Genomic DNA, 23,315 nt, shown 5'->3' on the forward strand with positions numbered 1-23,315 from the left:
CAAACAAACTCTCTCTAGCTCTCAGGTGAATCGGTTGAGAGATTGAAAAACCCGCTCTACGGCAGCCAAAACATGACCGGGGCAGCTTGACGCTTCAGTTTAGGTTTAGGCCTAACCTACTGGGATGTGGACGGTTCCCGCCAGTGTGATCCTATACCAGGATGCTGGGGATTTGTCCAAGACTATAACGATGCTTCAGTATTCACTTTCGCTGCCACAGAAACATGTGATGCTTGCACGTGAGGCTGAAGCTATATTTTGATCGTGGTGAGGCAGGAAAATTTCCCCATCGACGGTATTCAGTCCAGGGGAGGTGCACCACTTCGAAGACTGAACAACCCCCCCCCTTTTTATCGCACTTTTCGCACAAAAGATTCATGATTTCTTGCCCAAACCTCGACAGAAAATTTTACATTGTTTAAGCCGAAAAAAATTGGGAATGGAGTTAAAAACTAATATTTAGCAGCCACCAGAACATCCTGTTAAGTATTAGAAAAAAGGTATATTTTATTCATAAGTTAAATAAACTAACTTACACACGTCCATTTGCGAAGGAAAACTGCCATAGTCAGGGTTTATTGCTACTATCATTTTTGAGTTTCTGAGCATCCTAAAGACCCCACAACTTCTTTTTTAAAAGTAGCGTTTTTGACAAGGCAGTGAACTTTTTGAAACAGTGCTCGTCACTGGAAAGACCTGGGAAGTACATATATTTCCCCCCTTGTCGGGTGACTATTATGATGAGGTTGGTTGACTCGTAACAGTCGCCAGTTTATCAATGTCGCCCCCAACGGTTGAGTTTTTCAGTAACTTGAATCAATTAAAAAAAGAAAAGAAAAACACGCGAAATACTTTAATTAAGGCGACAGACCTCTCCCCATTACAATTAGTACTGAACCCAGCACCTCACTCATAGGCTACAGTTATGCAGGGCAGCCATCTTCCTGGTCAGTGCTTTTGTTGTGGGGGATATGCACAAAGTCTACTCATGCGTATCCTTACGGAACAAAAACACTGACAGGGGAGATGGCCGCCGTGTACAAACCCCTATTACAGACCGAGAACTAACTTTAATTGACTTAACTTAATTATTAACCCTAACCCCCTAGGGTGTATGTAAAATCCTACTGAAATCGGAGGATTTGGGACTGTTAGGGTTAACTTAACTTAATAAATGAAATGAAAAAAAACAAACGGTTGGTTTATTTCAGCTGAGTTGTTGCAAAACATGAATTTGTTTCTGGAAAGTATAGAAACATCATTTGCCTTTTAATATAAAGATATATGTCCAGCAAAGTACCATATGATATTTGGTTTAAATGTTATATTGATAAATAAAAGTATGGTAAAATAGTGGTGGATAATATATCTGATAATCAGTCACAATGCTTGCTTAACTAAAGTAGAATTTATAACTTGAGTTCAAAAAAGGATTTAGCATAAAATTTTCTCTCCACCGCCATATACCAAAACACTGATACTGATTACTAATGCTGATTGTGAACGGGGCAGCCCTGATGTAAAACACCCGTTGTGTATCTTGTCCACATGGTCAATCAATTATCGATAAGCCCTCTGGAAATGTAACAGCAAGGTTCTCTGCTGTGACGAGGGGCACCGCTCCAGTCAGACACTAGAGGCTTAATTAAGGCAGCGGGTAGTGGTGCTTCGGCCTCGGGTGACCATCGACGTCGCCTCCTGGACTGGCACGGCCTGATTGCAAAGGAACAGAAACCGTTCGGATGGATGCAGGGTTTCCCTTGTTAGAGAAAGGAAGTCTTACACCGATGGCCAGAATTAGAAACGGTTACTAAGGTCACAATGCAAATTTACCCTTGAAATTTGAATCACTAGGAAGAGATGCGGACGAGAATATTGACAGATGCAATCAGAATTCCACCTGCGGTGTCCTTGCAGTTTTTTGGAATCATGCCTCAACTCAAAACTCAAACATTCTGGAAACATTTCCATGGTATTCAAATTATGGCCGGCCAGGTTGCCGTGGTGACACGAGTGGTTTGCGCGGCCGGATTCCGCCACATTTAACTGAAACAAGGCAGATAGTAGAGGGCGCCATACACGATGGGTTAGAACCGAATGTACGGCATCCTGCCCACGTACTGGGCACTTTCGGGCAGAGTTTGAAACAGGAAAATGTTTTTTCCGATTATTAAAAAGGCCGTGTCTGTTCAGCTGCACGAAACCCTTGAAGTGGGTCGACCTTCTAAGCGACTTTGGTTAGACAATGGTTACCTTCGGGTGGGGTTTCTCCTGGATGCTTTTTGCTTCCCCCTTGGCGGTCCGGATGGCGGTGACCGGTGCGTCGGCGGCTGCCGTCGTTGCCCTTACGGCCACCGCTCTTGTCACCGACCGGGGACTTGGTCCGGCTGTTCTTCACGCCGTTACTCTCCCTGTTTCCCATGCTTCGACTGCCGTCGTCACCCTCTCGACTGCCGTCTTTCTTCTGGCCTCCACCACTGTGACCTCCGCGCTCACCACTCTCCCAGCCCCTGTCTTTCGTCTCATCCGTGCGGTGGGTGTGGTGAAATCGATATTCCTGTATAATAGTGCGGAGAAGGATGCAAATCTTGGTGTGTGTAGAGCTTTTCTACATAAAGGGGACAATAATTTCTTATAGGAGACTTATGGGGACGAACATCATGTCCTCGAAAAATATATCCTGGGAAATGCAAGGGTAAACGTGGACCTCGGCACAAAAAGAAGTCCACATTACCTACGGTTATAAAATGATGTTGTGTGGACTTGCACACGTCCACATAGTGTTTTTTCCCTCTCTGAAAGCAGCTTCAGAGACACTGTGAGAGGCAAAATGAATAACAGTCCAGGAAACCAACAAAACTCCAGTTCAAAAGGGTTAATTGTACTGGATTAAAAAGGCACATTTGTCTACACAACAGCTTTCTTAACAGCAAAGGAATCATGGCTGCACTACGTTTGTGAAACAAGCCTGTGCTCATGAGAATGATATTCGCAGAGGCAAATGTCTAAAATTATGTCCGGCTGACCACCATGTCCATTACGAATGCTTTTGAAGAGCAACCGTAAGGGAAGAGTTCTACATTATGGAAGCCAGTAATTATTCACTCCAGTGACCTATTAGCCATCAGAAAGTAAAAGGACCAATTCGTTAACTTAGAAAACAGAAATTTTCTGATTAGCCCCAAAGGGTTTGCCCACAGGGTGTCAAGTGGCGTTTGTATTATGGAATACTTTCCGAAATGAATTTCATTTTTCTTACTTCAAGTTCCTGGAGCTGGCATCCATCGCAGTGTTTCTTGAAGTAGTAGCCGGCCAGCGTGCCGCACGCGACCAGCAGGATGAAGAAGGCGATACCGACTCCCAACCACTGCCGTCTGGTGCAGCGTCTATCGGCCTGTCTCATGTGCACGACAGTCTCTCTTTCCACCTGTCGATTCGTGCGAGCAGGCGGATCACGGTGAAAGGAAAAGCATTGTACATCCACGGAGTTTTGCAGAGAAAAACCATTCCAGACAATAATCCCAGACGAACAGATGAGACACAAGTTACGGTCTGCTTATGAGATCCATTCATTTTTTTTATCTTATTTATTTTTTTACTTAAACTTAAAATGAAAAGTTTGACGTAGGACTATTTGTTTCCGAATTTTTGCGGATGATTTTTTAGTAAGATAGAAAGCTAGAGAAAAATTTTTCCCGGGGGAAGAGTTCCTTATACGGACGCCAGTACTTTCCTTAAAGTAACCTTTTATCCATCAGAGAGCAAAACCATGTCCAGCAAATTTCAATTTAGGAGCCAAAATACCAAGTCGTTTACTGAGAAAACACAAGTTTTCAGACCAGTCTCATAGAGTTTGTGCGCTGGGTGTCGAGTGGCGTCCGTTTGGGGGAACCCTTTCCCAGAAATTTTGTATCTCTGTTAGTGACAACAGCAAGAAGTTAAACTTTATAACGCCATCAACTGCACACGGCATGGTTGCAAATACACACATCTCAGCCCGATATAGGCTGGCAATTTTTCTGTTATGAACTAGGCCTACACGAGGTAACTTTTGTCTATCCGCGAATTGCATTTCCAGCTAAAGTGCCCTCGTTCTTTCGAGCACAGTGTGAGCGCTTCTTATGAACTGATGTTTTTCTGAACTAGTTTTATCCTAGTAGTAGTGAAACCATTCCACTGACTTACGGGAACTTTGACCGAGCCATCTGAGAGCGGTTCTTTCTGTTGAAGAGGCATTTTACCTCCGTGCACCTCCGTCGAAGTGCTCACGGCTAACTTCACCATCCTTCCGCCCTCAAGACGAGTCGGCTCAGCGGCAATGTACAGGACACCGAAGACAGACTTGTGCCAAAACTCAAATCCAATCAATATGGCGGATTCTCAATCGGCTGATGCACACTGGCATACCGCACTCAATCAAAACTCTTCATACACGCATTCAGAACGTCACGCGGGCGAGCGCAGACAATTGCTTTGTTGCTTTTGGCATTTTTTAGAGAGCGCCAGTTTCCGTTTGTGAATAGTGGCTTCTTCTGTTATGTTGGTGATCTCATTGAAATTCTAGAGCTTATACAATCTGTTTTGACTGGTACCATGACGTACCAAAATATGGCCTTGTTTACTATGAATAACTGGCAGCATCACACGATGTCAACCAACGCGCCCTAGAAAGGTTTCTGGGCCAAGGTGACGTTCGAAGCGTTCTACGCAATGACCAGCAACATAACTGCTTTATACCGCGCTCTCCGACTTGCTGAGATACCAAGATAATTTATCTTATTGAGTCGACTTATAAGGGGTATTTAGTCGATTTAACGAGATACACGATGCTGTCAAGTTGACTTCCAAATAGTAGCAAGTCGACTTCCGGAATTCCCTGTGTCGACTTGGCGAGATTATTTATATAGTTAAGTCGACTCCTTTAATTGGCGAGACGACTTGGCGAGATAATTTATGCTATCAAGTCTGCTTTTGGAATTCGTGATGTCAACATTGTGGGAAGACGACTTGGCAAGAAAAGTTATGAAGTCAATCCGACTTCCTGAATGTTTAAGGTCTTGGAAAGATAATTACAAAGCTCTGGAAGTGCAGCTCCGTGTATCTCTCCGAGTCGACATACCGAATTCCAGAAGCAGACTTGATTTCATAAAATATCTCGCGAAGTCGACTTGCTTGAATTAGGAAGTCGACTTGACTACATTATTTATCTCGTGAAATCGACTAAATTCGCTTTATAAATCGACTTAATAAGACAAATTATTTCGGTATCTGAACAAATCGGATGGCACGCACAGAGCCCCGTAGTACCGTAGATTTACACTTAACTCTTCAGTAGCTAAACCTAAATTGCAATGGTGCTGAATGTGCACGTAAGCCACGGAAAGTCACTTTTACGGAATCTCAACTTGGTGTTCCACAGAAATCCGCAGAAATGTTGAGTTTGTTTTGCGACCGGCATTTCGCTCATCTTGGAACTCCCATGAACCGAGGGCGCTGTGACATCTCAACTTGAAAGCGCCCCCATCGACAACAAAGATGTGATGCAGAGCATGATTTTCAAACAGTTCGGAGGACTTATATAACGGGTTTTGCCCGAGAGCTTGCGAAAAAAAGTCATAAGCTTATTAGGGTGGAACTCGAACCCACGACCTCCTGCTTATGACTTTTTTCGCAAGCTCTCGGACAAGCACTGGGCATACAGTGTTTATTAATATATATACATTGGGTAAGGCCAAAACCCGTTATATAAATTAACATCTCCCCAACGCAAAAAAAACATTTTAAAAATAGTTCTGCGGACGTTTGGCAGATATCTACAGAGAACTGATATAACAGTTCATCATCAAGGAAAACAGCGAAACGATATGGACAAACGATGGGAATCCCTTATGATCAGAGTTTAATTTTTATAGAGAGAAAAAAAAGAATACAACAATCTCTGTATACATTAAAATGGTTTAATTTATAAGCGTTTCTAAAATTAAACGTCACGTCTGCAAACCTTCATCAAATGTGAAATGTGAGTGCTTATATCGTTACAAAATAGCAATTAAAGCTGCCCATTTGGTAACTATGACGCGGTGACTCAGCAAGAAAGTCATCTATATACATGTACAGTACTTGCACAGTGCGCGATGTAAGACGCAACGTACTTTCATTGTCACTGAAATTTACATTACAAAAACTGCCCTCCGTGATGTCGCACCATGCAAGCCCTCCATTCTTCCAAAAGCTATCCAACTGCCATTTTCTTTGCGATTTCAGTCCACGCCCATAAATGACGTCATACGATATTTGCACACTGTCCGCTCTTAGTCTACTTTTATAGATAAATATAATAAATCTTATTAGAAAAACAGTCAAGCGTAATTAGAGGAAGAAAGTCAGCGAACTCTAAGAATACTTTGAATAGGATTTTTCATCTGCTATCTCTTTGTTTCTTCGATTCTCTCAGTCACTAACAAAATTAACAAAAAAACCACCCAAAAATTAACAAATGATATTCATATCTCGCCATTTGTGCACACGGCTGCCATCTTAGTATTTGCTGCACCTAAGCCAAACTTCCTGGTATCCAACGCAATTTGTTGTTAACAATACTCATTCAGCCGGAGGTAACCATGTGGTTTGTGGAATGGTTTTAAGCTGGGTAAGTGGATACTTTATTAAGAAAATATCAAAATTTCTAGGGAAAGTGAAGTCGCTAATCAATGGTAATTTTGCATGTTTTTGCATTACATCATGCATTATTTAAACGCCAATTTTCAACTGATGCCATGGCAGGACCAGCTTGAGTTGTTATTGGCTGCCTGCTCGCTTGCTCGGCCCTTACGGACGCCCGTCCGGAAAGTGGTCACCCTCGTTCCCTGAAAATTTAAGATAGATGCAAAAAAAAATGCAAATTACTGCTCAAATATCTAAAATGTGGATTTAAAGTTTTGCGTATACTGCATTTACTTGAGACGAGATGTACATGAAACATGGCACTATAAGTGTATAAATCCACCATAGAAACTAGCGCTGCATCATTGGTACATCGAGTGAACGGCAGTGTGACCTTTGGCCCGGCTGATTACCATAAAGCGTACACACGAGGTACTTATTCTCAAATACACGTACTTAAGTACGACATTTTATGGTTGGCGTGCGTCGCAAGTCTCCCTCTCAGAACTTTTCAAAATCCGGCTTTAAACACTGAGATAAATGGATTATTCACCAGATAGGTGATAGTTTCTTTTCGAAACGTCATTTCATTGCTTCCAATGAAACCCTGAATAAATAGGCGCCCACCTGGGTACCCACGTCCACCGTCGTCGTCTTCACCGCCATGACCACCGGGACCATCGCCGTCACCGTGTCCACCATGACCGCCATGATGACCACCACCATGTCCGTGGGATCCACCACCGTGGGACCAGTCGCCGTGAGATCCGTCACCGTTATCCTGGGGCAGAAAGGATTGGTTTCAGTGAACGATATGTTTTATGGTCGACTTCTTGGCGCTCGCAAGTAGGGGACTACAGCCAGCATATGTCCACACTTCCAAAAGGCAAAGGTCATTCGAGAACAAAGCACGCGTGCGAGTCGGCGCAACGTCGCGCTGATAGGGCAGACCTCGCGTGCGCGTACTGCTGCTCGCGAATGACCTCGGACGCGCTTCATTCTGAGCTTGAGCTGAGGGTGGTTTATTGTTTGACAGGCGCCGAAAAATTTCCACCGGCAATATTAGAGTAAGGGAAATTCTGCATCCGAACGGATCTAGATTTGTTTTGACAACTTCACTTTCGGAACAAATGATCTGCCGAATGCCCATTTATCAAAGGATGCTAAGTCAAATTGGCTTCGCATTCAGTAGATGTGGAAATTCTTGATTTCATCACATCTTTTATCACGATGAATCGTATTCCATCTTACAGAGCGTAAAGACATGGCCTAATAGGCCTACCATGGTGGACGGAGAAAAGAACGTGCTCATTAGCACACCGACCAGAGAGTCCTTAGGACTCGATCGGGTTCCGTGTGCGCTCACCCAGTCTCCCCAACCGAAGCAGTCCTTCCAGGATTTGTGGTGGCGGCTGAGGAAGACGCCCAGGAGAGTGGCGCCGACAGCCAGCAGGATAAGGACGGTGATCACAGAGACGCAGACCACCTTCTTAGAGCAGCGACCCTTGCGGACAGCCACTGGAGGCTGAGTCTTGGGCTGCCAGACGAAGAAACAGGGGAATTAAAAAAATTAATTCAGTGGAAGTTTGCATGTTTAAATAAATAGACCTATGTAGACCACAGCAATGCATGGCGCACGATGTATGCATCTCAAACGAACCGTGGTGTTTCGGGTGCCATGGTTGGGCCTTCTTTGAGTGGTTGGAAAAGTGGTTTGGTGCGCTGTACATATTCCTGCGGAATTCTTCACCAAGGAGATTACTAAAGGAGGACTTCAGAGAGGCTCACACTGATTTAACTTGGGGGAATTGCATCGTGGTTGCGTAGCTGTTTCTGAAAACTGCTGATGAGGGCCAATTTCGATTGTGGTCGGATGAATTTTGTTTCTTGGAAGAAGAGCGCGAGTTTACAAATGTTGCTGACAAAATAACTATGAGTTCTCTCAAACTGTCCCTTGGAAACATGACGTCCTGTACGGTAACCGATTGTGCTTTTGGTACCTGAGATGATTTCCTTTTCTAAATCTGACTCCATCCGGGAACGTCGTGCAAAAAACACTAATCAGGTAACCGAATAATTAAACTGGTACTAAAACGAATCGACACGACCCTGTGAGAATAGCGTTGTACTGGTGCAAAGCGGTTCGCGTCTGCGCGGTTTTGCTCAAGTGCTTGAGCGATCAACAAAATAATTGTTGTTTGAAATAATTTCAATTACAAAGCTAAGTTACAGGTTGCAGGGTGATGATTTTCCTAAGGCAACAGTGGAATTTTTGAAGTCTTTTTAAAAAAAATATCAAACAGGGGAAACATGCAGTGGATTATGCAGCCCATGGTCACCGAGTTTGTCTTAATCTTGTTCTAAAAGTGAGAAAATCGTTAAATTATTTTATGTAGCGGACGTTCGAGTGGCCTTGCCCTCGATCATAAAGCGAGAATAGACACTATAGGATTCGTCTTTCAGTTTTCATTCAAACCAAACTCCAAAAATATCTTGGAGGAAATTGTCACGAATCAGCTGAAGCTTCGAATAAAACCAAGCATGCGGCTAATAGAGTCTACTATATTCCAAAAATAGATTTTTTACAAACGATTTCAATACTGCCCTATTACAAACTGACGTCATGCGCAATAGTGACTTGCAAGAACAGCTCATTTTCAGTGCATCCGTGAAGGCCACACGTATTATTTGCCTCCCTCAATTGCTCTTTTGTGATGTCTCAAATGACCTCGTCAATAAAACATGTCATCTGGTTGGTACCACTCTGCGCCGCGCCGCCCATAACAAAAATTTGCATAGAGTTCAACACATTGTGAGCTACGCATGAGTGATCAACTGCATGTACATGCATTGTGATCGATCGAGTTTTGTATACTGAGCCGAGGCAGCACTTGTCAATCTACGTTTACAAACCACCGAAATGGTACAGACACTATGTTTGCATAAATCGGGGGGTGGGAGAAATTAAATTTTACTTAAAAATGATGGCCTAAGGCGGGTGGAAAGCCTAACAACATTTTTTAAAACAAAGCTCGAATATCTGAAATTTTGTCCAGCTTCGTAAAAGAGTTTGTGGTTCGTATTTGTTATGCTGACTCCTAGCACACCAAAGAAAAAAACTCAAAATGGACAATAATCACACCAACGTCAAAGCTCCAAGGCCATATTTATGTCCTGGGTTTTCCCAAAATATACCCGTTAGAGGATTGAAGCCTGCGTTTCATTAAATGATTTCTCTTAAATTTATTTCTACAATTCCTCGAGAAGGACATGTAGGCCTACACGTAAATATAGATCCAAACCATGCGGTGTGGATTGCCCTGAAAACAACGCCATGCAATTGGGTTTGTGCCCCCAAAACTTAGGCAGCAAACTAGGTAGTAATGGTCGATAAACTGGCGCTGGTGATGTCTGATAGTGACAATGGACACAGCGATGACAACTTTGACGCTGCTATAAAACGACGACATGATCACGGATCGTGGGGATGACAGAAGGAACGAATGCATAGACCAGCTAAAAACGTCAACAAACATTCAGCAGTCCCGAACTCGGAGTCCGCGATCGAGGCGCTGTCCACACTTTTCTTACCGGGATGGGAACCTCACAGCTCTCCGGCGGCTTCTTCACCGGATCTGGCTTCTGGCCCTCTGCACTCACGCCAAGTTGCACCATCTTCGGTAACTTGTTTTTTATTAATCAACTCTGCCAAAAAACACAAAGCCGACGAGAGACGGGATGAACGTTCGCTCCAAACGAGTTGAAGCGATTTTGTGACACAGCATCCGGCTTCACTGAATTCGCTGCGTTTGGCAGTTCTGACCTTAGTCTGGCGTCCGGACGCATTGACGGTTAGCTACGACGGTTAGTTGCCAGACAATTGGACTTTGATTTTGTTTGCCATTCAATTAAATGGTTGCAACGCAACAAAATGTTCGCAGCGATATGACGGAATAATACATTGTTCGTGCTGTGGGCGCGTTTTGTAAGCTTGTGGAACGTTTTAAATTTAGCTGGAATTGTTTGAACAAAATTATGGTAAAATTAACACTGACATGACAGCTTCGCGCCGTCAATATTTACTGTACTGGGCAGTGTAGGACCAGTATAAGTCAACGATACTTTATGACATGGCGTGTGTTTGTATTAAATCGAGTATTTGTGTTTCTAAACTTCTAAACAAGGCGAGCACCTCAAAAATACAAAACACGGTTTGCATTTTTTACATAAACCCAACCAGAAACCGATGTTGTGTCCTGGTTTTAATTTGCTGGTGTTTTCGTTCTCATAAATAAAGTTTGTGAAGTTCATGTTTTGTCTGGGTTCCAATATTTCAGACTTATGACACCGTGCAGGGGGTAAAAAAAACCAATCAGCGTGCCTACAAAACGAACGTGGAAACCGAAGGCTATTGTTTCAATTTTTTGTAAGCCCCTCAAATGTTACCCCTGTTTGCTGTTTTCCCACAAACATCGGCTGCGACGACTCCCAACTTTTCGTCTGGTGGACGAACTTTTATAAAGCTTTCGACGCCTCGTTCTCTGGAAGAATAAGCGGCAGAGATTCCACACACTGTAAAAACTTTTGCTTCGCTCGGAGCGGATAAGCACCGTGTTTAGATTTTACTCTTTGAAGTGCTGCGAAGATATATCCATAAGTCACTCATAAGAAACGTTCACACATCAGGGTAAAAAAGGCCGTCAAGAGAGGTACAAATTACAAAATTAATTTAACAAACCTGACGCAGCGGCGTTCAACTGCCACTCACAACTCAGATTTATTAGAATATTGGAGCAAAGCGGTGAAGAATATAGCCCACGAGTTTTGCATATTAAGCTTCACATCTGTTAAACATGTCTCATCACCAAACGGTAATCTCACAAACTAATAATAAAAGTGCAGAGCGGTTTTGTTGCCATTCAAGGACTACATCATATGACGAAAGTTTATAAATATAAACCATCAAAATACAAGCAATTCAGACGCCACCTGTCGTCTCACGACCTCTTTACATGTGTATGTGATTGGTACCCAGAATGAAGTTTATATTAGGCATTTGACAAAGATTGTCAGACGTTAACAGAGTTGGGCTCTTGCTTTTAACATTAACATTATCTTATGATGGTGCATCAATAATTACTTTCTATATCTTCAAGGCATTAACGATTCCGCCATCTTTAAATGTGCACTCTCGGTTTCAGAATTCAATCCCTGATGTCCTGCCTGAATTGTTGGTAGCTGACTGCTTTCTGTGTTGAAAGAGCTTCTATAATTGAAGACATTTTGTACAATGCTGAAAGGCTTATTTGCATCGTTTTCTTGGACAACAGTGCCGACATCTGGAGTGAATCTTTTGTACTTATTGATGATATTGTCTGTCGATGTGTAAAAATTTGCTGCGCACTTATTTTACTCATATAGATTATCAAGGTAGTTTAAAAATTCCTCCGGTGACTGCAAAATCACTTGTTCTTCTTGTTTCAAGCGTTTCTTCTTCTGCATTTCCGAAGAATGGATTTATTTGTATTCTGTTGAAATGTTGGACACAGTGCCGCAATATCCGAGGCTGCTGATTGGAAAACGTGGCACTCGGTTGCCCCGATTAGTGGAGAGGGCGCTGGTTCACTCGCTACGGGTGATCATCGGGAAAGTGATCAGTCTCGTCCCCTGAAAGTTAATGTTGATACAATACAAATTAGACAATGTGTCTAGCGGGAAGGGGGCAAAATGAATTTCTTTGATGATTTTAAGGGGACTTTTGTAGACTTGTGGGGAAGGTTTTTTGGAGCTACAAAACAGAATAATTTGGAAAATAACAAGAAGCGAGGCGGCATGTCCCAGGAGAATTATTTGCATATAGCTAATTCACATGAATTTGATAATATGGTCGCATGGTGGCGATGGGTTAGAGTTAATAATAACAATGATGACACTTATGAAGTGCCAATAAAAGAACGATTAAACAGAAAAGTTTTCAAGTTTGATTTAAATGTTTCAATTGAGTCCAGTGTTCTGAGATCATTTGGGAGGGTGTCCCACCGCACTGGTGCTGCCGATGAAAAGGCCCGACTTCCCTAAGCAGTCTGTGCTCTTGGAATCACAAGCAGGTTCTTGTGGGATGAGCGCGGGTTACGTTGGTACATGGAGGTTATAATGAGGTCACATAAATAATCTGGCGCCAATCTATGTACGATTTTCCACGTTAACAGATGAATTTTGAACTCAATCTGCTCCCGAACAGGCAACCAATGGAGATGATGCAGCACCGGCGAGATGTGGTCAAATTTGTTAGATCTGGATAAGACTTGGGGAGCTGCATTTACAGCATGCTGGGGTTTGTTTAACAAATATGATTTAAAGTTGATCAGTTGAGAGTTACAAATATCCAGCCGAGAAAGATCAGAGGCATGAATGAGTTTGGATGCAGCTGTGACATCAAGTACTTTCCGTATGCTGTTAACGTTGCAAATGTTACAATAAACAGATTATGACTAATCTTCCTAACTCAATGGCAACGGTTAAGGTTTGCATTTCGATCGCAAAGGGGCTTATTGCAATTACCGTGGGAGTTATTCAAATCACGTACCGGGATTGAAATGGTCACTGTCATCTTCTTCACCACCATGACCGCCGTGATCACCACCATGACCGCCGTGATCACCACCATGACCGCCGTGATCACCACCATGGCCGCCGTGACCACCACCACCGCCGTGCCCACCGTGGGATCCGCCGCCATGGGAAGAGTCGCAGTGGTGGTGACCACCATGGGATCCACCACCGTGGGATCCACCACCGTGGGATCCACCACTATGAGATCCGCTACTGTGAGATCCACCACTGTGAGATCCACCACTGTGGGATCCATTGCCATGAGATCCTCCACCGTGAGATCCTCCACTGTGAGATCCACCACTGTGAGATCCACCACTGTGGGATCCATTGCCATGAGATCCACCACCGTGATGTGAGCAGTTGCCATGCCAATGACCATCGTGGGATCCACCGCCGTGATGTTTCGTCGGCGTGGGTTCCATTTTCGTAGGTCTCATCTTTGTGGGTTCCACTTTCGTGGGTTCCACTTTCGTGGGTTCCACTTTCGTGGGTTCCATCTTCGAGGGTTCTACCATCCCGCCGTCGTTCCAATGACCACTGTCGGGGTCCTGGGGAAAATGGTTTCAGTCAAAACTTTGAGCCACTTTCACTGGAGCCCACGATAACTTGGACATTAAAGAACGGAAATAAATTTTTTTAAAATGGGAGTCGAACCATGAAGGGGGAAAATTTTCCATATTATAGTCAAGGCTCGAGCCACGTCTACTCTAGAGAATAAGGTCTTAAGGTTTGTTTGTTGCTCATTATTGGCTATTTTTTTCTTTTTATTCTTGGACTACAACGCAAACATGACAAAGAGTCCTCACCGAGTCATCCCCGTTATGGCCATCCTTCCAGGATTCGTGGTTACGACTGATGAAGATGCCCAGGAGGGTGGCTCCGACGGCCAGTACGATCAGGACAGCGATCACCGATAAGATGGTCACTGTCTTACAGCACGATCCGCTTGCCTTGACAGTGACCAGGTCATCCGTCTTGGTCTACAGACCGAAGGAAAAATTCATTTATGTTTGTGCTTTCCACAATTTACAATTTGTTAATCTGCAAATTTGGCGGGCCATACAAAAGGTTTGGTGACCAAAATAAAGGTCTGTTTATCATTCAGCGACTGATAACCCAATGGCATCTGGTACCACTGCGTGCCGTATGGTAAAGGTATGAGCTAATGATTAACTATGTTCATAGTGCATGGTTATTGTTCTGCTTTTTGGAAATGAGACTATAGCATGTGATAAGCTCAGTTCAGACTAAACATTGTAAAACTTGTAAATAAGAGTGGACAACTACCATAGAAAAAAGTTTAGGTTTGAGACCTGAAACTTGATTGAGTTAGTCCAATTAAACAGAGCGAAGTTAAGAAAATCAAGTTGTCTAGCGTTTTGTGATCGGTTATGATGACATTTCATCCTGTTTCTAATGAAGTACTGTGGTGCATTTTAGTAATAATGACAAAAAACCCGAGGTGCAATGCTTCTATCTTAGACAATTCCAAAATCTCTGTGCGTAAATTTTTCCGGCCCAATCTGGCCCTTAGGTATCAGAGGAGAATACGTGTACTTAAGATGTGGTCTCTTTAAGTCCTGCAAACAGCACAGTATTTAATATTTGGCGGCAAGGTGCTATACGTAGACAAAACTGTCAGGGTGGCGATCACATCGTTGACTTTGAGCGTTGAGCAGCTTTGTTTATGAGGTACAAGCTTCTCAACTCTAACTGGACAAACTTACCGGGATAGGCACCTGACAGCTCTCCGGTGGCTTCTTAACCGGATCCCCCTTCTGGCCGTCAAGATTCACGCCCAGCTGCACCATCTTCGAAAAACCTCGACTCCTTCTTTTCCAAAATCCAAATCAATAACGAACTACTTCTTTCGGCGGCGAGTATCAGACCAGTTGTCGAAAATACGTTCGACCAAGAACAGCTGCTGTGAATGTTTAATGTGGCAGTGGGTGGCTACTGAAATCATTCGTTGTGAGTTTTGATCGTACAGTCTGGTTACGGCCTATGCGTGGTCTCTTACTTATGGTCCGTGGCCAGATTGGTATTCAACAGAACATTGATCCAACTACAGCATCAAATTACCTTCAAACGGGGCGATTTCCAACGCGCTGGAATAAAGTTCGCGAGCGGGGTCAGCCGACTACCTGTGGCGCATCCGGGTTGTAAGTCCGGCCCGGGGAGGAGAGAAGCGATTGTGTTTCTTCGTAAACAATAAAACTCCAAACTGAAGTGCTGACTTTTTCAGTTCGTTTTAAACAGTGACATCCATCTCCGGAACGGAGACAGAGAGTCACACCACTCCCCCGCTGGTCCCGATGCTGGCATTTCCTTCTTCACCTCAGCCGAGATTTTGCCGACCAGGACGATTTGCCTTCACAAGTTTTCAAACCGGCATTAAGAAGTGTGTGATTTCTTTGAATAACACAAACTACGATGAATTACAACCGTAGAAGCTGACGTGGTAACAAGGTTTTATGCGACCTTTATTTACACACACCACATTAGGGTTTTGACCATTTCAATAAGATCAAAATACAACTTTTGAATATAACATATTTCTGCTACCTTTTTTATTTACATTTTCTAGAAAATATAACAGCAGTGTCAGTCCAACCCTGTTCTTAGAAAGGTCCAGTCCTATACAAACCCTAAATGTTGAGATCGGCGTTTCAAGTCAGAAATCCAAGCTTCATTTTTTTCTCGGCCGTGGTAAAACTTGCTTTGGTTATAGCAATCACCTAATTCTGGCTTCCAAATAAAGCCAGAAGTGGTTTTCCAATCAGATCGATTGCGCAAGACTTGAAGATCCAATCAGCTATCATGTCACTGATAAACAAGCCTTTGGTTCAGTGTCAGTGGTTTTCATTGGTCATAGAGCAAATTACCTGCTCTTTCCAAGCGCGAAATGTCTCCGCGTGCCAGATCAAGCCAGCATTCCTGTGAAAATGGTGGGCGATTTTAGACAGTTTGACATGCATCAGTGTACATGCGTCTTTCACTGAAAAACAAACTTATCACGGGCCAGACTCGGCACAGGGGCACATCCATTCGCCACGTACAGCACAATCACATCAACTGACCGACAGGCACTCAGCTGGCCACGCATAAAGTTCCGTCTAAAAAAGTAGCAAAGCTCTCGCCATTTTGTTCACCATAGGCCACTTAAAGCTGGTAAACAACGTTTTCTTTAAAATAACGAGGAACCATAGAAAAAACCAAGTGCAATTCCCCTATTGAAACAGTCAGGAAAGAGATCCATCAACTTACTGCAGAAAGTCAAACATGGTTCGTGTTTAACAAAAACGCCACACAAAAATTATCGTTCTTTTCTTTAGCAGGAAATCAACTGTGCCTAATGGAAATACGAAAGAACACAGGTGTTGCGATAAATTTAAAGAATGACGAACTTCCAAGTTCTGTGTTCACAGCAAACACGAACGGAAAGCTGTTATTAGATTCCTTGGCTTTAAAACAAAACGAGTGGAGAAAATGGGGTAGTTCTCCTTTCCAGCTTAGCGACGGTGAACCGGGCGTGGAGGGTCACGTGGTGCGTCAGGCCCACCTTCACCTGCAACAATTTAAAGAGAAAAGGTTACCAAATGAAATTGACTAGAATCATTTTGATTTTGCCATAGATTGTAAAATGCTATGATTTTGGTGAGTGTTTAATGATATTGGAAATTAGCGCAGTACTAGTAACAGCGATAGACCAAATTTTTTTTATGTTAATAATAAACGCTGTACATGTTTCTTTAGGCCTACCATGGTGGTCGCCATCGCGATGGTCGCCATCACGGTCGCCGTCACGATGGTCGCCATCACGGTCGCCGTCACGATGGTCGCCATCGCGGTCACCACCACGATGGTCGCCAGGGCCATGACGGTCACCATCAGGATGGTCACCATCTCGGCCGCCATGACGGCCACCATGTCTGCCGTCACGATGATCTCCAGGACGGTCGCCACGGTGGTCGCCACGATGGTCGCCATAGTCGAGTATCGGGTCAGATGACGACGACCAGATCTCTATGGCATCATTGCCAAAGGGCATAGGTGGACCCATGTCCTACACAAAAAAATATGCCAACTTATCAACAGCAGGGCTTCAGGAATATGGAAAATCCCAAATCAGGCCACTAGAATTAGGAGCCGCTACTTGGAATTGTACGCAAGCGTGCAATGCCTCTTCGACCAATAAGGTATTGTAACCTGCCAACATGCGCGCGCTCGTCTGAGAACGCACGTGCCTGTTGCCAAGGCAGTGATCTTCTGATAGGTCTATCTGGTTCGTAAGTTAGGCTTCACTTCAGTTTGAACCACGCCCACCGCACATAGAGCTCATTGATCTCCATTATCTTTATAGTGAAACCACGGAACCAGAAGTTAACGTGCAACTTGAGTGTTCGTTCAATGGCTTGTTAATCGCAAGCTGCGTGCGCGTGTACGTGTGTGAAGAAGCCAATTAAAAACTGAATAAACCTCCATCATGCGGGCAGCCATCTTGCTTTTCTACCATTCAAAGCAATGTAACCAAACTGAGGCTGGACGGAAAAGTAGTCTGCTCCCTTTTAACAATACATGAAGTTGTATTACCATTGAGTGTGTGTCTACAGGGAACGAGACAAACATGGCAGCACTATACACAGCTGCCTTTATAACTACCCACCTCTCCACACCAGTCGATGCACTGACGATAATACCTGTGATGCAGGTACAAGCCGAGTGCGGCACCACCCAAGGCCAGGGCTACCAGTATGCTGGTCACAGCAACGCACAAGGTGACTCGCTTGGTGAAGCAACCAGACTGGCTCCTCGCCGCGGGGGGCGCTGTCTGTTGGCACAGTAACGAACACGATGTCATTATCGGTCAGAGCAATTTATAGAAGTAAAGTTTTGAAGCTTACAAGCTGAAATGTCAGGCCTAACTGGTATGAGGCTCGCGGTGACACCGTGTGTGAATTATCTGTGCTGTTGCGAAATCATCGAAATGTAGTTCTGATGAGAGCTGCCAGTTTAGAATCGACGTTTCGATCAGTATAGCCTGGTCGTCTTTATTTCAATGTTAAGTGACATCGCTCAGGTAACAAGATCTCGGTAGACATATTGTGTCACTTCACATAGCGGGGAAGCAATGCAGAACACATTTTTCCCATTATGACAATGTGGGCAAAATGTAAGTGAACATAGCTGAAGTGTGAACAATTCGCATATTCAAACGTCATCAGCCAGATAGACTGAATCAAATGCAAGGCTAGTTTAACGTTTTTCTCTTTGAATCCTGACAATAAAATAAAAGCAACGAAATATATAAGTTCATTACAAATTAAGGTAATTTGCGTCGATGGACTCTTGCATGTAATAATATCTAAATATTTTAAACCATTTTTTCTTCAAAAACAATGAAAGTGGGCCATGCACTCATTCAACAGATTACATTGAATAAGATAGCTTCAGGGAAAATGATTACCTCCCTGCGGTTATAGGTTTACCAGAACACTGTCAATGAAACCATCTTTCTAACGACGTTAGTTAATTAACCAACTGCCTGAAAGGATAAATATTTATTTCCAAGCAGACGTATTCCGAGCAGTGTTGTTTAATTACAGTCAAGGGTTTTGACCCCTACTTTCCCTTTAATAGTTGCTTACCGCGTGACAACTACTTAGCGGAAGTATGACACATGACCGTAGGGATTTCTGTACGCACGTAGACAAGGCCGATCAAAACAAGTGCTCGATGTAATGAACACGAACCTGTTGAAATTTTTGCTGGTCTCTTGAAAAACGAAAGGTTGGCATTGAGCGACACTAGAGTCTTGTATGCTGTTGATATTTCAATCAACTCTTTTGCGATTTAAATGTAAAGGTCAGTTATAAAGACAGATCCATATTTGGAAAGCAGCTCAATAAATGAACGCACAGCACGTGAGGCCTATAGGCCTACTGCGGCACAAAATATGGCCAGGCCATTTAATTATTGTGGCCTTGAGAAATCTTTTAATATTTTCCATTCAAAAACATTTTGACCGTGCAGAGGAAATTCATTCAAATTAAGGCGTTTCTTACAGTTCTGAACAAAATTATTATGGCTTTTATCTGATTATGCGCGCAAACTCTTCAAATATGTAATAATGCGAATAATATGCATGCATAAGAAATGCAAGTTCATTACATTTGCATTTCCCACAGAAATTTGTAGTTCCAGCAAAGCCTAGGGAATTAACCACGACGTGCCTCCATTTACTCAAAAAAAAATGTGATCTACATGTCGCAGTTCACACAGGTATTCATGTTTACATGAAGCAGATGCCGAGATCTGAATAACGTGTAGTTGACACAATGTTATCATACTGAAAAGATGTGATCACGGACCAAAATAAATTTTGAAAAGTAGCCTCGACGGCAATTGGCCAAAATGATATAACAATATCTAAACATTAGGCCAAACAACCAAATAATGATGCAATGGAACTCAGTAGGTCGTCAAATCGAGACGATTGCCAATCCATCCTCGAGGGGACAAACATGACTGCACGTCTGCAATCTAAGTCTACATTACGATCAGTGAATTGACAACATCTTCACCAAACCAATGGTGATTTATCACCAAGATCAGAAGACAACAAAAATATGAGACCAATGGCAAAGCCAAAAGAAAACCTACCGGAACTGTGACAACCACGACATCCTGTGGCACAGGCTTCTTGGATTCTTGCTCTTTCTGGCTTTCTGGAGACAGTGTTCCTATCTGAACCATCTTGGGCTGTCTCTAAATTCTCTCCTGAGCGTGAAAATTAAAGATCTCGGGGCTAATTTCGAGCAGTAGCTATGCCGTGTGGAGCTATGCCGTGTGCATGTGCGCAGTACTAATGTCGGACTTCCTCCTCATGCGCGTCAAGCTACGGGATGGATTTATTATGATGATGTCACTTATGCATTTATAAACCAAGCCGAGGCCGGTCATGCGTGGTGGTAACGCGTACTGTCAGGTACGGCTTAATGCCTGTGATGACGTCGTTTATTTTGTTCGAATATCGATTCGGTTCGCTGAATTATGGGTGAAGGCGCGGTTTGTCACAAAGATGATAGACTCGTTCACAAGTCGTCTACAGGAAATCATTACACAGAGTATTAAGACCAATTCCATACAGTGTATCTCGTGCAAACACATCGTCTCTTTAATGAACGGCTGTTTTCAGATTGGAAAGGAGTCGCCAATGAAGGCCCTGGGAAGTCTTTGAAGATTCGATTCCATTGTGTTCTGTTTTCTCCCGTTCGTGCACACGGCAAATTAGAATATTTGTTAGAAAAACTCTCAAATAGAAATTAAATCGTCGACAAAAGTCATACTAAATTATATACGTGTGCACTCAACGATCTTTATTTGAGTGTATATTATTAATTTTTTTTTTCAGCGAACGAAAATACACGCACAACTTGCCAATGAGTGTTGTGGTTAACAGGGTATTGTATGTGTCAGATCTATCTTTTAGACAAAAAAAGAAGAATTTTAGAATTTTCACAAATCAAGGGATTTTAGTTTGAGGCTACAGCATGGCTTTGCAACGATGAAAACAGGACGGGTGGTTAGTCTACTTTTAGTATCCAAGGGTGGTTTGTGAGCGTTTTGTGCTCATAAAATGAACGCTTCTGTATAGTTTGTTGTTTTGCCTGGATTGACGAAGGGTTGAACACGGAGAAGCGAGCGTACAACAAAGACTGTTGACGTTGGTAACAGAACCTCAAGTCATCATGGTTCACAGGCATGAAGGTCATCAGTTCCGTCGCTATTTTTGGACTGTCCCACTGCCAGACCAAAAAAGGAAAGTTTGCGTTTTGCTTCGCTTCTTCATAAAGAAAACGCCCTAGCTAGTGGTTTACATTTTGGTCATGAAAAGCACGCGCAGTTGATTAATATTTTGGTTGAAATTTAATCTCTTTTACGTTCTTCTTTACAACTAATGGCAGAATGGAATTATTCCCATATATGTACTTTTATGATAATTCAACGCTGACATTGCACTTTTGGGCAATGTAATAAATAACTTACAAATTAACAAATCGATTCCGTTTTCAAATTATTATCAATCTGGCCTTTGGAAATACTTCTGTCTAGATTATTAATCCCGTTTCTAAGTTATAAATCTGGCTTTTAAAAAAAACCTGTCTTGAAAATTAAAACCGTAAAGGCAGGTACTACATTGATAGGTCATTCTTTCTCCAACAGCTAAAGAAAGCGTGTCAAGTGGACGTGTTTTATTTCACTGGCCCGCTAGCCTCGGGGTGAGCTCTCCCTCTATGGCCAGGGGCGCATCGGCGATTCTCCTGAAGGCTTGGGTCGAGTTGGAGCAGGTCTTGGCCGATCTGTGGAACCATCGGAGATTAAAAAAATTATCCAAGTGAACACTGAAAACGAATGTCCAATGAAAAAAAAGTACCAAAACGGAAATTTCAATTACCGTGGTGCCCGTTGTCATCGTGATCGGGGTCATGGTCGCAATCGGGCCGGCCAGTGTGGTCGTCATCTGGATCAGATCGGTCACCATGATGGTCGTCATGATCGTGGTCACAATCGGGCCGGCCAGTGTGGCCGTCATGATGGCCATCATCCGAGTCGCCACTTTCTCTTCCAATTGGTGTAGGGTACAAAACGTCGTCTTTTTGTGGCTCATGCTAAGAAAAAAAGGGGAATTAATCGTGCAGCTCTGAATGGCACACAAAATATGCTCTTTAGACCAACGAATTTCTCAATCAGAAAAAAGTATCACTAGTTTCTCGATAGTTTTCACTTCTCAGAACCAAGTTTTTGTTGCAAAGTTGTACAATTACGTACCGTCGTGTTTGCCACGAGACCGAAAAAGACAATCCAAATTCGTTCTGTGTTCTACAGTTTCGTAGTCAAAATGGATAAACTTACGTGGTGAGTTGAGTAGTAAACACCGAGAACAGCACCGACCGTGCCCAGGGCTATCAGCACCCCGAGAACGACGAAAATGACGGCGCATCTTCGAGTGCAGCACCCGGTCGGTTTGACCTCGACTTCGGAAACTTTGTCCTTCTGTGTGCCAGGATGAAAGGTCCAAACCCACACATGTATAACTATTTGAATATTATTTTCTTGTTTATGAAATTAACAGTCTCAGGATCATTTGGCATCTCTGGTTTTAATGGCGGGGCCTTTGACCCCGAGTCGAGTTGTTTGAGGTGAGGGGCAAAAAATATTTTTAATTTCTCTCTCCCTTTCGTTTGTTTTTTCTTCATATTTTATTTCTCTGAATGTCACAGAGAAATCAACAGCACATCTTTGGTAAGACTGTAAGTCCCGAGGGACTACAAACCATACATGCGCCAGTCTTGAACATGATATAGGTCTGCCATGTTCCCAGCCGATTTCAAAAGTATTTAGCTGACGCCTATAGGTCTATGGAGGATAGAGAGACTGAAATCTACAGGACTTTGCACGGTTCGTCTCCAATGTCGTCGCCTATGCTGAAAAGAGTCTCGTCATGTTTTTTGAGTTCATTTTGTTGGCCGAGATTTTTCGGGGTGTGGACACAACATGGGATAGGCATGGGGAGAGGCAGTTTATTCCTCCACTCATTATGGCTAGCAAACGACTAGAAAGGATTAACTCACGGGTATTTTGACCTCCACAAAGTCCGCGTTCTCGCCAATTGGCCAGGAAGGCTTCTTGAACTGTTCCTTGTGATCCTCTGGATTCGCGGCGTAGACGGCTAACTGCACCATCTTGTCTCGAAGTAAAGTTCTTTCCCCGACAGCAATATTTCCTCTTTTGGCTCGAATGTGGAGACACGGCTTAAACTGACAGCCTTGCTGTGTTCCGAGTATTTATATTGGACAGGCGTGATGCATAAAAAAACACTTAAATGCATCTTTGTTCCGACCGTGAGTGACGCAACCCCATGTTGACATTTCGGATTTGATGGTGTGGGTGAGCAAAGTTCTGCAAAACCTATCGGCGTCTCATGTTTGTGGCATGACGTTTTGCCATGTTGTAATTGCTGTCCTTAATTCGAG

General features: G+C 43.3%; 5 protein-coding genes across 5 annotated transcripts; all 5 read right to left on the reverse strand.

Annotated features, from left to right (window-relative positions):
* Positions 1-482: 482 nt before the first annotated feature.
* LOC110981163 (uncharacterized) lies at positions 483-4,535 on the reverse strand. The gene is made up of 4 exons (XM_022238474.2): positions 4,186-4,535; positions 3,260-3,427; positions 2,254-2,557; positions 483-1,713 (listed from the first exon to the last, which is right to left on the reverse strand). The coding sequence occupies exons 1-4, from the start codon at positions 4,282-4,284 to the stop codon at positions 1,646-1,648; spliced, it is 639 nt and encodes a 212-aa protein (XP_022094166.2). The 5' UTR covers positions 4,285-4,535; the 3' UTR covers positions 483-1,645.
* Positions 4,536-5,876: 1,341 nt separating this feature from the next.
* LOC110981228 (uncharacterized) lies at positions 5,877-10,465 on the reverse strand. Its single transcript, XM_022238621.2, has 4 exons — positions 10,255-10,465; positions 8,030-8,200; positions 7,291-7,444; positions 5,877-6,866 (listed from the first exon to the last, which is right to left on the reverse strand). The coding sequence occupies exons 1-4, from the start codon at positions 10,336-10,338 to the stop codon at positions 6,829-6,831; spliced, it is 447 nt and encodes a 148-aa protein (XP_022094313.1). The 5' UTR covers positions 10,339-10,465; the 3' UTR covers positions 5,877-6,828.
* A 950-nt stretch (positions 10,466-11,415) lies between these two features.
* LOC147795764 (uncharacterized) lies at positions 11,416-15,331 on the reverse strand. Its single transcript, XM_022238431.2, has 4 exons — positions 15,006-15,331; positions 14,085-14,258; positions 13,250-13,826; positions 11,416-12,330 (listed from the first exon to the last, which is right to left on the reverse strand). Exons 1-4 carry the CDS (start codon positions 15,087-15,089, stop codon positions 12,293-12,295), a joined length of 873 nt encoding a protein of 290 aa, XP_022094123.2. The 5' UTR covers positions 15,090-15,331; the 3' UTR covers positions 11,416-12,292.
* Positions 15,332-15,737: 406 nt separating this feature from the next.
* Positions 15,738-20,281, reverse strand: LOC110981139 (uncharacterized). Its single transcript, XM_022238432.2, has 4 exons — positions 19,942-20,281; positions 17,945-18,109; positions 17,041-17,344; positions 15,738-16,846 (listed from the first exon to the last, which is right to left on the reverse strand). Exons 1-4 carry the CDS (start codon positions 20,032-20,034, stop codon positions 16,791-16,793), a joined length of 618 nt encoding a protein of 205 aa, XP_022094124.2. The 5' UTR covers positions 20,035-20,281; the 3' UTR covers positions 15,738-16,790.
* Positions 20,282-20,432: 151 nt separating this feature from the next.
* LOC110981140 (uncharacterized) lies at positions 20,433-23,315 on the reverse strand. The gene is made up of 4 exons (XM_022238433.2): positions 22,914-23,315; positions 22,195-22,335; positions 21,737-21,950; positions 20,433-21,641 (listed from the first exon to the last, which is right to left on the reverse strand). Exons 1-4 carry the CDS (start codon positions 23,022-23,024, stop codon positions 21,574-21,576), a joined length of 534 nt encoding a protein of 177 aa, XP_022094125.2. The 5' UTR covers positions 23,025-23,315; the 3' UTR covers positions 20,433-21,573.

The sequence above is a fragment of the Acanthaster planci genome, linkage group LG21, assembly GCF_054643075.1.
Source record: "Acanthaster planci isolate LZ-2023a linkage group LG21, COTS_SCS, whole genome shotgun sequence".
In the NCBI taxonomy this organism is placed as follows: Eukaryota; Metazoa; Echinodermata; class Asteroidea; order Valvatida; family Acanthasteridae; genus Acanthaster; species Acanthaster planci.

What these genes read in the sequence shown, in the direction of transcription:
- LOC110981228 (XM_022238621.2), bottom strand. Translation starts at nt 10,338, where the DNA reads ATGGTGCAACTTGGCGTGAGTGCAGAGGGCCAGAAGCCAGATCCGGTG. An exon ending in GCTGTGAGGTTCCCATCCCG is followed by an intron (nt 8,201 to 10,254) that starts GTAAGAAAAGTG and finishes TTCGTCTGGCAG; the next exon opens with CCCAAGACTCAGCCTCCAGT. An exon ending in CGGTGGACGTGGGTACCCAG is followed by an intron (nt 6,867 to 7,290) that starts GTGGGCGCCTAT and finishes TTAAATTTTCAG; the next exon opens with GGAACGAGGGTGACCACTTT.
- LOC110981163 (XM_022238474.2), bottom strand. Translation starts at nt 4,284, where the DNA reads ATGGTGAAGTTAGCCGTGAGCACTTCGACGGAGGTGCACGGAGGTAAA. An exon ending in ATGGCTCGGTCAAAGTTCCC is followed by an intron (nt 3,428 to 4,185) that starts GTAAGTCAGTGG and finishes ACGAATCGACAG; the next exon opens with GTGGAAAGAGAGACTGTCGT. An exon ending in GCCAGCTCCAGGAACTTGAA is followed by an intron (nt 2,558 to 3,259) that starts GTAAGAAAAATG and finishes ACTATTATACAG; the next exon opens with GAATATCGATTTCACCACAC.
- LOC147795764 (XM_022238431.2), bottom strand. Translation starts at nt 15,089, where the DNA reads ATGGTGCAGCTGGGCGTGAATCTTGACGGCCAGAAGGGGGATCCGGTT. An exon ending in GCTGTCAGGTGCCTATCCCG is followed by an intron (nt 14,259 to 15,005) that starts GTAAGTTTGTCC and finishes TTCGGTCTGTAG; the next exon opens with ACCAAGACGGATGACCTGGT. An exon ending in CAGTGACCATTTCAATCCCG is followed by an intron (nt 12,331 to 13,249) that starts GTACGTGATTTG and finishes ATTAACTTTCAG; the next exon opens with GGGACGAGACTGATCACTTT.
- LOC110981140 (XM_022238433.2), bottom strand. Translation starts at nt 23,024, where the DNA reads ATGGTGCAGTTAGCCGTCTACGCCGCGAATCCAGAGGATCACAAGGAA. An exon ending in TTTACTACTCAACTCACCAC is followed by an intron (nt 21,951 to 22,194) that starts GTAAGTTTATCC and finishes TTTTTTTCTTAG; the next exon opens with CATGAGCCACAAAAAGACGA. An exon ending in CGATGACAACGGGCACCACG is followed by an intron (nt 21,642 to 21,736) that starts GTAATTGAAATT and finishes ATGGTTCCACAG; the next exon opens with ATCGGCCAAGACCTGCTCCA.
- LOC110981139 (XM_022238432.2), bottom strand. Translation starts at nt 20,034, where the DNA reads ATGGTTCAGATAGGAACACTGTCTCCAGAAAGCCAGAAAGAGCAAGAA. An exon ending in TCGTGGTTGTCACAGTTCCG is followed by an intron (nt 18,110 to 19,941) that starts GTAGGTTTTCTT and finishes CTGTGCCAACAG; the next exon opens with ACAGCGCCCCCCGCGGCGAG. An exon ending in TCGCGATGGCGACCACCATG is followed by an intron (nt 16,847 to 17,040) that starts GTAGGCCTAAAG and finishes AAATTGTTGCAG; the next exon opens with GTGAAGGTGGGCCTGACGCA.